General features: G+C 43.5%; 1 protein-coding gene across 3 annotated transcripts; it reads right to left on the reverse strand.

Annotated features, from left to right (window-relative positions):
* Positions 1-912: 912 nt before the first annotated feature.
* On the reverse strand, positions 913-14,543 carry LOC120046436 (AP-3 complex subunit mu-1). Of its 3 annotated transcripts, XM_038991665.1 has the most exons (11): positions 14,526-14,543; positions 14,336-14,401; positions 13,149-13,332; positions 11,204-11,294; positions 10,908-11,079; positions 7,299-7,436; positions 7,069-7,154; positions 6,449-6,582; positions 6,117-6,324; positions 5,751-5,895; positions 913-1,456 (listed from the first exon to the last, which is right to left on the reverse strand). In XM_038991665.1, the coding sequence occupies exons 3-11, from the start codon at positions 13,328-13,330 to the stop codon at positions 1,356-1,358; spliced, it is 1,257 nt and encodes a 418-aa protein (XP_038847593.1). In that variant the 5' UTR covers positions 13,331-13,332; positions 14,336-14,401; positions 14,526-14,543; the 3' UTR covers positions 913-1,355. The 3 variants fall into 3 exon arrangements, with proteins under 3 accessions (XP_038847593.1, XP_038847592.1, XP_038847594.1); XM_038991664.1 differs by lacking the exon at positions 14,526-14,543 and having other exon boundaries at positions 13,149-13,335; positions 14,336-14,487; XM_038991666.1 differs by lacking the exons at positions 13,149-13,332; positions 14,526-14,543 and having other exon boundaries at positions 14,336-14,485.
* Between the last annotated feature and the right edge of the window lie 306 nt (positions 14,544-14,849).

A 14,849-nucleotide genomic window follows, 5' to 3' on the forward strand; every position in this document is an offset into this window, starting at 1 on the left:
CCACTGTACCACCAGGAAGGAGCTAGCTTGCCATGTTTTTTAACTCATACAAAGCTGTTCCTTTTAGTCTATTCAAACAGACCCCATTTCAAAGAAAACAAGCTCAGGCCAACACACCTGAACACACTTAACAAGATAGAGGATAGAGAGTTTTGTTGACGCTGAGAATGGATATGTTTTTAAATAACATTCTTAGAACGTTACAAAATATTTGCTTTTGGTTTTTATGGAAAGTTTTCTTAATGTTCTGAGAACATGACTTTAAATAGAACCATGAGGAAACCTGCAGAAAACATTATGCTGAAGTACTGAAATGTCTTAATGTTCTCTGAACTTTGAGAACATGTCAAACAAGTTGGAGAACGTTCCTAGACCATTACCAGAATTTAAATGAAATGTAACCATGTTTGAACTTTTAGGAAATGTTGTGTTAAAGTCATGAAATACAAAGAAAATAATGTTTTTTTGTCAAGTTCTTTAACTGTGCTGACAATGTTCCAAAGCCAAACAACTATCCTGCACCATTCTCAGAAGGTTGTGGGAAGGTTGTATGCAAAATAACCATAGGACAACCACGCTCTCACCAAGCTCTATATGTGCTAGCTGGGATGACAACAGTTTCAATGGCTACCCAAAAGGCCCTGGTGAGAGTGGCAAATAACATGCAGTAGTGACTTTATGTATATTTATTAATACTTGCAGTAATTGTTAGCCTGTATATTAATTAACACCATGTATGACCAAATGAGATTCCACTCTGGGTTGCAGTTACTCAGCATTAGAGGGTTATTAGTCATAAAATGGTCAAAAAATATGCTTTATATAAAACTAGATATTAAATCTTTACCTGCTAAAGCAGAGAAATAGAATTTTAAAAAGAGGGGAGATGAGTGAGCGAGACAGACAGAGAGCGAGAGGTGGGCTGTGCTGGAACACAGTTATTTAATTCCAGATACAGGAGAAATAATAGGTTGATTGTCCAAAACAATTCCCTTCGCAGACCAACAACTCCATTCCATCCAAATAATAAACATTTAAATAAACAACCAAGTTATTAATACAGGCTCTGTCCCTAATACAGAGGGAGTATAGGGGTATAAAAGGCATAAGGTAGAAGAGTTGACACTTGGCATGTAGAAAGCTCAATTCATAGTTTGCTGTTGCAGAGCCACAACAGTCTGCAGTGATGTGAACCTTTTTACAAGTTTCAGACATTTGTCATAATGGACCGATCACGGCTCTGAACTACAAATAGAGAGCATAATAGTTGACAGCTGGCGTGTCTAAGAGTTGACCTTTGACCCAGAGCATTAGGCACGTTGGCTAGTTGACCTATGACCTTTAGGTTTCAATCTTCAAGTCCGCACCTGGAACTTCCCGGCCTTGGTGATGTATTTAACCCCTTTAAAAGGCTTGTACTTCTCCCCAAACATATCCAGCCTGTTCACCTTCAGTCCTAAAACACAGTTAGCATAAACGCATCACCATTTGTTTTGCTCTGTACTGAATTTTCTTTATCTTGACATTTTGACCGAAAACATGCACTATTTTTGGGGAATGTATTAACAGTGGACAAATAAACAAAATACTAAAAGATTGTTTTGGGGTTAACTATATCATGGATTTACCATAAACTGTACAGTTACCATATATTTACACATTTATCCAAACGCCTATACTGTACCATTTATCAACACACATTCTCCATTGAGTCTGAGGTTTATTAGGTACACCCATCTATACTGAACAAAAATATATGTAAAGTGTTGGTCCCATGTTTCATGAGCTGAAATAACAGATCATAGAAATTCTTCAAATGCACAAAAAGCTTCTCTCAAATTTTGTGCACAAATTTGTTAAAATCCCTGTTAGTGAGCATTTCTCCTTTGCCAAGATTATCCATCCACCTGACAGCTGTGGCATATCAAGAAGCTGGAAAAGTGTGCTCTTCACAAATTAATCCCGGTTTCAACTGTACCGTGGAGATGTGAACAGAGTGCCCCATGATGGCGGTGGTGTTATGGTATGGGCAGGCATAAGCTACGGACAACAAACACAATTGCATTTTATCGATGGCAATTGGAATGCACAGAGATACCATGGCGAGATCCTGAGGCTCATTGTCGTGCCAAACATCCGCTGCCATCACCTTGATTCAGCATGATAATGCACGGCCCCATGTAGCAAGGATCTGTACACAATTCTTGGAAGCTGAAAATGTCCCAGTTCTTCCATGCCCTGCATACTCACCAGACATGTCACCCATTGAGCATGTTTGGGATGCTCTGGATCGATGTGTACGACAGCGTGTTCCAGTTCCCGCCAATATCCAGAAACTTAGCACAGCCATTGAAGAGAAGTGAACATTCCACAGGCAACAATCAACAGCCTGATCAACTCTATGCAAATGAGATGTGTCCCGTTGCATGAGGAAAATGGTGGTCACACTTGATACTGACTGGTTTTCTGATCCACACCCCTTTTTTAAAAAGGTATCTGTGACCAACAGATGCATATCTGTATTCCCAGTCATGTGAAATCCATAGATTGGGGCCTACTTTACTTATATGAACTGTACAGTGGTTCCTCCTTTAAAAGTTGTGAGCTTACGCAGCGGGACTTAGAGGTAATTTGTGGTTTAGTACGGTACCCTGCTTCACCACTTCATTGCTCCAGACCAGCGCAATGGGGAGTTAGAGAACTGATTATGCTTTTGGGCCCTACTGTGTCTCTAACTGACAATGAATGGGCGACAAACCTAAATAGAAACTGATAATTGTGCATTGTGCACGACTTCAGTATTACTTCCTAAAACTGTTGTTACACTAAGGTTTCTATTATTTTATTGTTTAGGATTATTTTGCTCTTTCTGAAGTACTGTATGCCACTCCCGACCAATCACGTTGTACAGTTCTTGAGTGGTGCAACGGTCTAAGACACTGCATAGCTGTGTTACAGATGCTGGTTCAATACCTGTGGTGGGCTCAACTGGGAGACCCATGAGATGACTGTAGGTTTTTGGTTTTTCTCCCTCTAAAAACAGAAATAAATCATCCTAAATAACAAACTGGCTTGATTTACAAATTAGTAACAATGTCTAACCCCATGTTCAAGAATGTCCTTTTTCCTCGCTAATTTTACGTTATTTGAAAAACGAAATCTCCAAAATATTGTTATTTTTTACACAAAGCGACTATTATTATTATTTTAGAATTATATAAAAGCCCGTTGGATATTCTCACATATATATTATTAACCCCGTTATTAGCAGGACAATATATATTGGTCACAGCTCCCGAGTGGCGCACAATGGGACTGCATTGCAGTTTTCCAGCTGTATCCACTGAAAGCGCGCAAGGTTCAAGGCACAAGGGCAGGGGGCACGGGATGGGCCGCAGAGCCGCGCACAGAAGACCGACCTAGCCCATGGGGAAGGGAGGAGGAAGGGGGTGGACCCCCACCCCGCCACACTGGCAACACTTTAAGGGGCATTGCACTAATAATGGCGCTGACTAGGGAAACGTTCCCGCTGTTCTGTTCTTAGTGCCAGTCTGCAGGTTCAAACTAAAACAATGTAACTAATAAATGGCATCTTTATGCTTTCATTCATAAAATAATAAAAACACTCTTTCAAAATGCTGATGTTTATTTAGTTATGGATCCATAACGAATTACTATGGGAATAAATATCACTGGATTACAGAAATATCCTCCAATTCTCTCTATATGTAATTATTGGCGGAGAGTCACGTCATATTTTTAGATATACTGTAGGCCTACCGTAGGCGACATGAGTCTCACTAGTATTGAGTAATGTACTGTTAAAAGTGGCGTAGGTCTTATTTAAAGAGCATATTGAAGTTAGAAGCAATAGGATTTATTTAACTAGGCAAGTCAGTTAAGAACAAATTCTTATTTACAAGAGCAGCCTACTTCTTCCGCCTCGTCGGGGAATTGAACCCCGGAATCCTGCGCACCCGCAGGACACTGCATTCTTTAGCTAAATAGACCAGTACTGTACTCCCGACCATCACGTTGTACAGCGTCATATTTCCCGTTCCATCCTAACGGAATCCCCGAGGGTTTTTCGTTTTCCTTGGATTAGAACCAGCATAATATTAATCAAATACCAGTCAAAGCAAGTACCAGTCAAAAGTTTAGACAAACCTACTCATTCCTGGGTTTTTCTTTATTTTTACTATTATTCTACAATGTAGAAGTGAAGACATCACAACTATGAAATAACACATATGAAATCAGTTAAGAACAAATTCTTATTTACAACGCTAGTTAGTGCTAGTTTGACCACAAGAGGGCATCTTTGAGAAGCATTTGGTAGCCTTCAATAATGCCTGTACTAGAGAGTGCGGGCACGCAGCAGACAGGGGTTCAATTCACCGACGGGGAAAAACTAGCACTAACTAGCATTAATGGTACCAGTGGTTCACACTTAAATAACGTGCCATAGAATTCTGCGGCACCATGCAAGCTGCGCAGCAACATTTAAAGGAGGAACCATTGTAACTCAATAAAATCTTTGAAATTGTTGCATGTTGCATTTATATTTTTGTTCAGTGTAGTGCAGCGTAGGACGCCCCTATGTCTCCAGAACAACCAGAATTTTTCGGGGAACGGAATTGTTGCGCAATTGGTATCAAGAGGACCTAACATGTGCCAGGAAAAAATTCCCCACACCATTACACCACCAGCCTGTAACGTTGACAAGGCAGGATGTGACCATAGACTCATGCTACTTACGCCAAATCCGGACTGCCATCAGCATGACTCAACAGGAGCTGGGATTCGTCGGAAGAGGCAATGTTTTTCCACTCTTCAATTGTCCAGTGTTGGTGATCGCGTGCCCACTGCAGCCGCTTCTTCTTGTTTTTAGCTAGTAGGAGTGGAACCCGGTGTGGTTGTCTGCTACAATAGCCCATCCGTGACAAGGACTGACGAGTTGTGCATTCTGAGATGCCGTTCTGCACACCACTGTTGTACTGCACCGTTATTTGCTTATTTGTGACTTGCATGTTAGCTTGCATTTATCCTTTGACCTCTCATCAACAAGCTGTTTTCGCCCACAGGACTGCCACTGCCTGGATGTTTTTATTTTGTCTTACCATTCTCGGTAAACCCTAGACACTGTCGTGCGTGAAAAGTCCAAGAGGTCGGCCGTTTCTGAGATACTGGAACTGGCGTGCCTGGCACCGACGATCATACCACGCTCAAAGTCGCTTAGGTCACTGGTTTTGCCCATTCTAAATGTCCAATCGAACAGTAACTGAATGCCTTGATGCCGGTCTGCCTGCTTTATATAGCAAGCCACAGCCACAACTCACTGTCTGTAGGAGTGGACCATTTTCGTGAACGGGGTGGTGTACCTAATAAACTGAGTATACATTGATATTTAGCATGCCGTATTACTATGGCAATACCTTTTACAGAGCAGGTTACTACCACCAACACCATAAACTTTACTGCCAAGACACAGAGAAAGATTAGCTTAATTCCAAATTTACCCCTAGCGCCTATTACCGAGCCACTCATAGATCTATGAAAATTGGATCGGTGGAAGCAATATGGTCACATTTCAACAGTCAATAAGGAGGCAAGACTAAACTTTTACCATAAGGCTTCTACTTATCCAATTCCTTCAGATCTACAAGGGGGCTAGGTAGTAGGAACCGATTTGGAATTCAACAATTGAAAGGGAGAGGCTGAAAGGGACAAAAGTTACAGGTCAGGGGTACCTGATATGGCAAGTTGCTGTATCTTCAGGTCGATGTTCAGACTGGGGTTCTCCTCTGGTTTGGGGGCTCCAGCCTGCAAACTCAGACTACCTCGCAAGTTAGGAAGCTTCTGTGGGTTCAACTTTCCAATGTCCCACACCAACAACTAGAGAGAAGAGAGCGAGGGAGAGAGAGAGAGAAAGAAAAAGAGAGAAGGGGGGGGTTAGGTTCAGGGGTCCTTGTGAGATGGAGAAGTTTGTTAATAATAATGTCTGTTGATTGGCTGTTTACCTTGTCTAACTTGGAAATAGGGTCGTAGGTATAGCTACTCTGTGTAGTGGTTAGGCTCAGGGGTTAGAGGTTACAAGGTAGTAGGCGTGTAGTTACCTTTGTACCATTGTCATATGTGTAACTGCCCTGTGTGGCAGTCAGATTGATGCTGAGGATAGTTTTGGGCAAGTGGACCGTGACCACTACCCCTTCGACCGTCTTCCCCATGGTCTGCTTCGGTCCAACGGTCACGTCCAGACGGCCACCAGAACCACTCTCAAAGAAACTGATGCTCTGCTTCACATACACTGGGATGGCTACAAGACTGCATAGAATATAACAGAATAAATAGAATATTACCAATATTATTATTAAACTGGGATGGCTACCAGACTGAAAATAATAGACATGGTAGTGTTATGATTAGGGGTCAGAGTTTAAAGCCTTACTTCTGTGCATTGACGTGATAGGTCATCAGGGTGAAGTTCCCATCGGGAGGAATGAAGGAGAGGACGCGCTCAGACTCCCAGCGTTTATAGCGAACACATGGGTGGAAACTCACATCGTCAAGGAGACGAGGATTCTGCAACGACAAAATGCAGTATGAATAGAACAATACACTGGGGCTCTCTCTCTGTGTGTGGGAAGGGAAATGCCTAGTTAGTTGCACAACTGAATGCATTCAGCCGAAATGTGTCAGGCTGCCTTAATCGATGTCCACGACACCCAGGGAGCAGTTGTTGGGGGTTTACTGCCTTGCTCATGGGCAGAACGGCAATATTTTTCCACTTTCCTGGCTCGGTGATTCGAACCGGCAACCTTTCGGTTACTGGCCCAGCGCTCTTAACCACTAGGCTACCTGCCAACCGTGTGTGTGTGTGCGCGCATGTATGTGCATGTGTGTAGGTTAGGGGTCAATTTGAATTGAAGGAAATCAATTCAAGAAGTAACTTTCAAAAGTTATTTATTATTTCCATTTTTTTATTAAAAAGTCAAATCATTTCCTGAATTGACTACCTTCAATTCGAATGGACCCCAACCCTGATATAGTGTGTGTGTGGGGGCCCACCATGAAGGAGAGTGTGAGGTCGGGCATACCAGACAGCTTGACACACGCCTCGACCACGCCCTGGATCTCTGCAAACACTGTCGTACCTGTTAACCAATCACAACACAGCTTACAGACTACACATACACACACACACAAACAAACTCCTGATGCCTGACCTTTAACCTCTGGATCTGACTTCCTGGATCTCTGCACCGTGGTGCCGGTGGACGAGTCAGTACTGCTCCTACCTGATTGGTCCAGGATAGCGTCAATCTCCTCCACCACGTCAAAGTAAGCTTCGTTATTGGTGTACTTCACTCCGGCCCGCCTCCATGGGATGGTCGACAGCTGACCAGTTGGCAACGTGTCTCCAACGTTACTGGTCCCTGGAACACACACACACTTTTTGCACTAACTCATAACATCGCTGCTGCTACAGTTTATTATCGATCCTGTTGCCTAGTCACTTTATCTCTACCTACAGTGCCTTTAGAAAGTTCACACCCCTTGACTTTTTCCACATTTTGTTGTGTTACAAAGTGGGTTCAAAATGGATTTGTCATTTTTTGTCAACGACCTACACAAAATACTCTAATGTCAAAGCGGAAGAAAATTTAAAACAATTAATGGAAAATAAAACACTAATATTTCTTGATTAGGTAAGTATTCAGCCCCCTGAGTCAATACATGTTAGAGTCACCTTTAGCAGCGATTATAGCTGTAAGTCTTTCTGGGTAAGTCTCCAAGAGCTTTTGCACAGCTGGATTGTATGATATTTGCCCAATATTTAAAAAAACATTCAAGCACTGTCAAGTTGGATGTTGATCATTGCAAAACAGCCATTTTCAAGTCTTGCCATAGATTTTGAAGCCGATTTAAGTCAAAACGGTAACTAAGTTACTCAGGAACATTCAATGTTGCCTTGATAATCAACTCCAGTAATTGTCCTGCTGAAAGGTGAATGTGTCTCCCAGTGTCTGTTGGAAAGCAGACTAAACCAAGTTTCCTCTATAATTTTGCCTGTTCTTAGCTCTTTTCCGTTTCTTTTTATCCTAAAAAACTCCCTAGTCCTTGCCGATGACAAGCATACCCATAACATGACGCAGCCACCACCATGCTTGAAAATATGAAGAGTGGTACTCAGTGAAGTGTTGGATTTGCCCCAAACATAACACTTTGTATTCAGGACAAAAAGTGCATTTCTTTGCCTCTTTTTTTGCAATATGTACTTAATAAGTGCCCTGTTGCGAACAGGATGCATGTTTTGGAATATTTGTATTCTGTACAGGCTTCCTTCTTTTCACTCTGTAATTTATGTTAATATTGTAGAGTAACAGTTATATCCCATCCCAGCCATTAAACTCTTTTAAAATCACCATTGACCTTATGGTAAAATCCCTGAGTGATTTCCTTCCTCTCCGGCAACTGAGTTAGGAAGGGTGCCTGTATCTTTGTAGTGACTGGGTGTATTGATACACCATCCAAAGTATAATTAATAACAGCACCATGCTCAAGGGGATACTCAATGTCTGCTTTTTGTTTTAACCCAATAGGTAGGTGCCCTTCTTTGTGAACCATTGGAATATCTCCCTGGTCTTTGTAGTTTAATATGTGCTTAAAATGAACTGTTCAACTGAGGGACATTCAGATAATTGTATGTGTGGGGTACAGAGATGTGGTAGTCATGAATAAATGATGTTAAACACTATTATTGCACACAGAGTGAATCCATGGACTGGGGGGCAGTATTGAGTAGCTTGGATGAATAAGGTGCCCAGAGTAATCTGCCTGCTACTCAGGCCCAAAAGCTAGAATATGCATATAATTAGTAGATTTTGAAAGAAAACACTGAAGTTTAAGGCTTCTACTGTGAAGGGGGCTGTTTGACTAAGGGGTCTGGCAGAATGCCGTGAGCTAAATCACGCGTGCGGCCGTGAGAGCGAGCTGCATTCCCTTTCATTTGGCGCCCTGCAATTTCACTTGCTGTTGGTGAGGTGAGACAACCAGAGAAGTTAAGTCTTTATTGAAGACTCATCTCTTCAGTAGGTCCTATGACTGAGTGTAGTCTGGCCCAGGAGTGTGAAGGTGAACGAAAAGGCACTGGAGCAACGAACCGCCCTTGCTGTCTCTGCCTGGCCGGTTCCCCTCTCTCCACTGGGATTCTCTGCCTCTAACCCTATTACAGGGGCTGAGTCACTGGCTTACTGGTGCTCTTCCATGCCGTCCCTAGGAGGGGTGCGTCACTTGAGTGGGCTGAGTCACTGACGTGATCTTCCTGTCCGGGTTGGCGCCCCTCCTTGGGTTGTGCCGTGGGGCAGATCTTTGTGGGCTATACTCGGCCTTGTCTCAGGAAGGTAAGTTGGTGGTTGAAGATATCCCTCTAGTGGTGTGGGGGCTGTGCTTGGGCAAAGTGGGTGGGGTTATATCCTGCCTGGTTGGCCCTGTCCGGGTGTATCGTCGGATGGGGCCACGGTGTCTCCCGACCCCTCCTGTCTCAGCCTCCAGTATTTATGCTGCAGTAGTTTGTGTCGAGGGGCTAGGGTCCGTCTGTTAAATCTGGAGTATTTCTCCGGTGTCCTGTGTGAATTTAAGTATACTCTCTCTCTCTTTCTTTCTCTCTCGGAGGACCTGAGCCGTAGGACCATGCCTCAGGACTACCTGGCCTGATGACTCCTTGTGGTCCCCAGTCCACCTGGCCTTGCTGTTGCTCCAGTTTCAACTGTTCTGCGGCTATGGAAGCCTGACCAGTGCATTCTGAATTGAGGCAGCAAACAATGTACCAGGCCAGCTGTGATTTACAACCTGATAGCAATATTTTTTGGACTACCAAGAAATGTATTGGTGAATTATATTAATCTTGCATTGAACTGCAACCAACAATGCCTTCGTGGTGGCAGGTAGCCTAGTGGTTAGAGCGTTGGGCCAGTAACCAAAAGGTTGCTGGATCGAATCCCCGAGCTGACAAGGTAAAAATCTGTCGTTCTGCCCCTGAACAAGGCAACATTTTCCCTAGTAGGCCGTCATTGTAAATAAGAACGTGTTGTTAGCTGACTTGCCTAGTTAAATAAAGGTTCAATAAAAATCGTGTACATCATGGAACGTTGAGTCAAATAGAACCTATTTTTAAAACCTTTTATAAAGTTTGTTTTGTAGCATTAACTGGGGATTTGATATTTTTACATATATCATTACAGATATGAAACAGACAAAGTACTGTCAGTTCCACTTTAAACTCTAGGTCCCTGTTACTTTGTGTGCTAAATGTGAAATGTTTTTTGCAATGGGAAGTAATAGATTTATATTGGGAAATGCTTAATGGTTGTATTTTTGTATTGTTATGATTGGGACCTACTGGCTTATTATGTCCCAGTTTATGGACTGCTTATCCTTTAACATAATGCAGTGTGTAACTGCTGTCTTTCCATCGGCCCTATGCAGTGGTGTAGTGGTGCCTGGAGAAGTGGGTATAAGCTAATTTTGCCAAAAAGTTCCCAAACGGCCCGCCCCGCGAAGGAAATGCACCCGGTCTGATAAATCTTTTATTTTTTAAACAACAAATTCTTATTTACTATGACGGCCTACCCCGGCCAAACCCTTCCCTAACCCGGACGATGCTGGGCCAATTGTGCGCCGCCCTATGGGACTCCCAATCACGGCCGGTTGTGATAAAGCCTGGAATCGAACCAGGGTCTGTTGTGATACCTCTAGCACTGAGAGAACCTTATGAAGCATGTGACGAATAAAATGTTATTTGATTTTGACACACACACACACTTTTAGGGAAGTAGGCATTATGGGTTAGGGTGTAGGGGTCAAGGAGGCTGTAGGGTAGAGGTTAGCATGTAGGGGTAGGGTACCTGTCAGTGTGTTGACAACAGATCGGAGGATGGTGGGTGGTCTGATCATCTCTTTGAGGACGTTAGATTCGGTTGCCAGGGGAAACCCGTTGTCAAGCATCTCCTCCAACAGCTCATACACCATCACCATGTTGTCCTTGACTACTGTCTCCGAACACTCCCCAAAGTAGTCCTGCAGAAAAAGACGTACACACACACACTTAAACATTACTGGTTATAAAATAGTTAACTAATCCAGGTAACTAGTCAGGTTGAACTAATCCTGGCAATTTGTCAGGCTTAGAGTTGAGTCAGACCTGGATCATCTCTGCGACGCGGTGCAGGAACTCAATGACAAACAGCGGAGGAACCTCAGTCTGGATGACGGAGAGGAAGAACAGCTTGTCCCTGTAATAATAAATACAGTAATAATAATCAATATTTGTAAAGCAACATTCACACATTGTATACAAAACAAATGTTTTTTAAAAAACACACTAATAAAGACAGACCTTAAAACTGTCTGTCATGAGTGAGCAGGTTTTTACATTGGTTTTGGATATATGGCGGTTTCTTAAATAGTGATATAAAATAACTTGTAGATGCTGATGAGGTGTAAGTGTGCGTCCTTTGGTGTTGAAGAAGTGTGTGTGTGTGTGTGTGTGTCTTTCTATGCATACATACAGTGCATTCAGAAAGTATTCAGACCCCTTGACTTTTCCCACATTGTTAGCCTTATTCTAAAATTGATTAACTTATTTGTTTCCCCTCATAAATCTACACACAATACCTCACAATGACAAAGCGAATACAGGTTTTAGAAATTGTAGCAATTGTATTAAAAATACCTTATATACGTAAGTATTCAGACCCTTAGCTATGAGACTCAAAATTGAGCTCTGGTGCATCCTGTTTCCATTGATCATCCTTGAGATGTTTCTACAACTTGGAGTCCACCTGTGGTAAATTCAATTGATTGTACATGATTTGGAAAGGCACACACATGTCTATATCCCACACACCTGTCTATATCCCACAGTTGACAATGCATGTCAGAGAAAAAACCAAGCCATGAGGTCGAAGGAATTGTCCGTAGAGCTCCGAGACAGGATTGTGTCAAGGCATAGATCTGGGGAAGGGTAGAAAACATTCATGCAGCATTGAAGGCTGCCAAGAACACAGTGGCCTCGCCATTCTTAAATGGAAGAAGTTTGGAACGACCAAATATCTTCCTAGAGTTGGTTGCCTGGACAAACTGAGTATTCGGGGGAGAAGGGCCTTGGTCAGGGAGGTGACCAAGAACATGATTGTCACTGACAGAACTCCAGAGTTCTTCTGTGGAGATGGGAGAACCTTCCAGAAGGACAACCATCTCTGCAGCACTCCACCAATCAGGCCTTTAATGGTAGGGTGGCCAGACAGAAGCCACTCCTCAGAAAAAGGCACATAACAGCCCGCTTGGAGTTTGCCAAAAGGCACCTAAAGGACTCTCAGACCATGAGAAACAAGATTCTCGGGTCTGATGAAACCAAGATTAAACTCTTTGGCCTGAATTGCCAAGTGTCACGTCTGGAGGAACCCTGGCACCATCCCTACAGTGAAGCATACTGCGGGGGATGTTTTTCAGCGGCAGGGACTGGGAGACTAGTCAGGATCGAGGGAAAGATGTACAGCGAGATCCTTGATGAAAACCTGCTCCAGAGCGATCAGGACATCAGACTGGAGAGAAGATTCACCTTCCAACAGGACCCTAAGCACACAGCGAAGGCAACGCAGGAGTGGCTTTGGGACACATCTCTGAATGTCCTTGAGTGGCCCAGCCAGAACCCGGACTTGAACCTGATTGAACATTTCTGGAGAGACCTGAAAATAGCTGTGTAGCGACGCTCCCCATCAACCTGACAGAGCTTGAGAAGATCTGTAGAGAAGAATGGGAGAAACTCCCCAAAGACAGGTGTTTCAAGCTTGTAGCATCCTACCCAAAAAGACTTGAGGCTGTAATTTCTGCCAAAGGTGCACCAACAAAGTACTGAGTAAAGGGTCTGAATACTTATGTAAATGTGATTTCTGTTTTATTTTATACATTTGCAAACATATCTAAAAAACGGTTTTCACTAGTTCATTATGGGGTATTGTGTGTAGATTGATTAAGGGGGAAAAAATGTTTAATCTTTTTTTTTTTTTTATATAAGCCTGTAACGTAACAAAATGTGGGAAAAGTCAAGGGGTCTGAATACTTTCCTAATACGCTACATGCATGACCTGTAGATGCTGATGAGGTAGTGATGAGGGGTGTGTATGACAGGTGGAACGTCCTCAGGTTCCAGAGCCTTCTCTTTGGCTTCCAGGAAGTAGTCACACACCGACCGACTGACTACACTTTTCCAGTGCTTCTCCAGGAAGATGTCCCCCGAAGCGTTGATCAAGAACAGGCTGTTGATCATCTCTGCTGGTAGAGAGGGACAGGTGTTACACAGGTAGGTTTGTTTGTGTGTGGCCTACCGAGTGGCGCAGTGGTCTAAAGAGATTTTGGATTCGAGTCCAGGCTCTGTCGTGACCGGGAGACCCATGGGGCGGCACACAATTGGCCCAGCGTTGTCCGGGGTAGGGGAGGGTTTGGCCGGCAGGGATGTCCTTGTCCCATCGCGCAATAGCGACTCCTGTGGCGGGCCGGGTGCAGTGCACGCTGACACTGGAGCAGTGTACTCGTTTCCTCCGACACATTGGTGCGGCTGGCTTCCGTGTGAAGTGGGCATTGTGTCAAGAAGCAGTGCGGCTTGGTTTGATTGTGTTTTGGAGTACGCACAGCTCTCGACCTTCGCGTCTCCCGAGTCCATACGGGAGTTGCAGCAATGAGACAAGAATAACTACCAATTGGGGAGGAAAAAAGGGGTAAAAATAAATAAATATAAAGGTTTGTTTGTGTGCGTTACGGGTCCCCAGCCCTAAGCCAAAGGTGTAACACATGTGTCCTACATTACAGGGCTAGAGATATATTATCTACCCCGTGGATCAGATCAGTGGGATAGACAGCTCAGAACAGTACTACAGACCAGGGTTGTGTACAATGCACAATGACATCCCTGTCTTTCACTTTAGTTTGGTATGTGCCACGTTGCATCCAAGATGCAGACAAACTCCAGATGTTAGAAGAGCTGTACAACATAAAGTTTATCCATGATGATAAATATCATCCACTGTCAGATGTTAAAATCAAAGCCTAGTAGTCCACTGGCTAAACAGTACAATCTGGTTATAAACTCTGTCTGCACCGATATTGACTCAACGAAGTTAGCCTAGCCTTACAGCCTCGAGCACAGTGATCGAACTGTCTGCAACATTGTAGCCAGCAATCTTATTCTAGCTTGTGACATTCAGCAAGTCGAGTCTTGTTAAATCGGTTGAAATAGCGGTTAAGTTAGTTAAAGTGTATCAAAAAGTATAATTACCTGCTTTGTTCCAGTGCTAGTGGCAGGAATAAAACTGTGTTGCACTGTCAGAGAGTAGTCTGGCCACTATACACAGAAGCCTGATTTAATATGCACATTTATACTCTTATCAGCACAATATAACTTTACATAAAACCTTTAAACATTCAGCCTTGACATTTGTGAATATTTGTGTGTAACATGCACTGACCGAAAAGCACAACATCAACTTCTGACCAAAGTTCCTGTATTTCTAGTCAGGCACAATCGTCTGCAGGCAGCTTAATGCCGCGTTCAAAACTACTGGGAACTCGGAAATCTCCGACTCCGCAGCAGTCTAAGGTGCTAGAGGCGTCACAACAGACCAGGGTTGTGTAATGTCACACCCGGCCGTGATCGGAAGTCCCATAATTGGCACAGCGTTATCCGGGTTGGCTCATCACGCTTTAGCGGTTTTTTTCTTCTTGGGTAGGATGCTACAAGCTAAAACGCTTTAGCGGTTTTATGTAAAGTTTCCTCCGACACATTGGTGCGG

This window comes from Salvelinus namaycush, chromosome 4, assembly GCF_016432855.1.
Source record: "Salvelinus namaycush isolate Seneca chromosome 4, SaNama_1.0, whole genome shotgun sequence".
NCBI classification, from domain to species: Eukaryota; Metazoa; Chordata; class Actinopteri; order Salmoniformes; family Salmonidae; genus Salvelinus; species Salvelinus namaycush.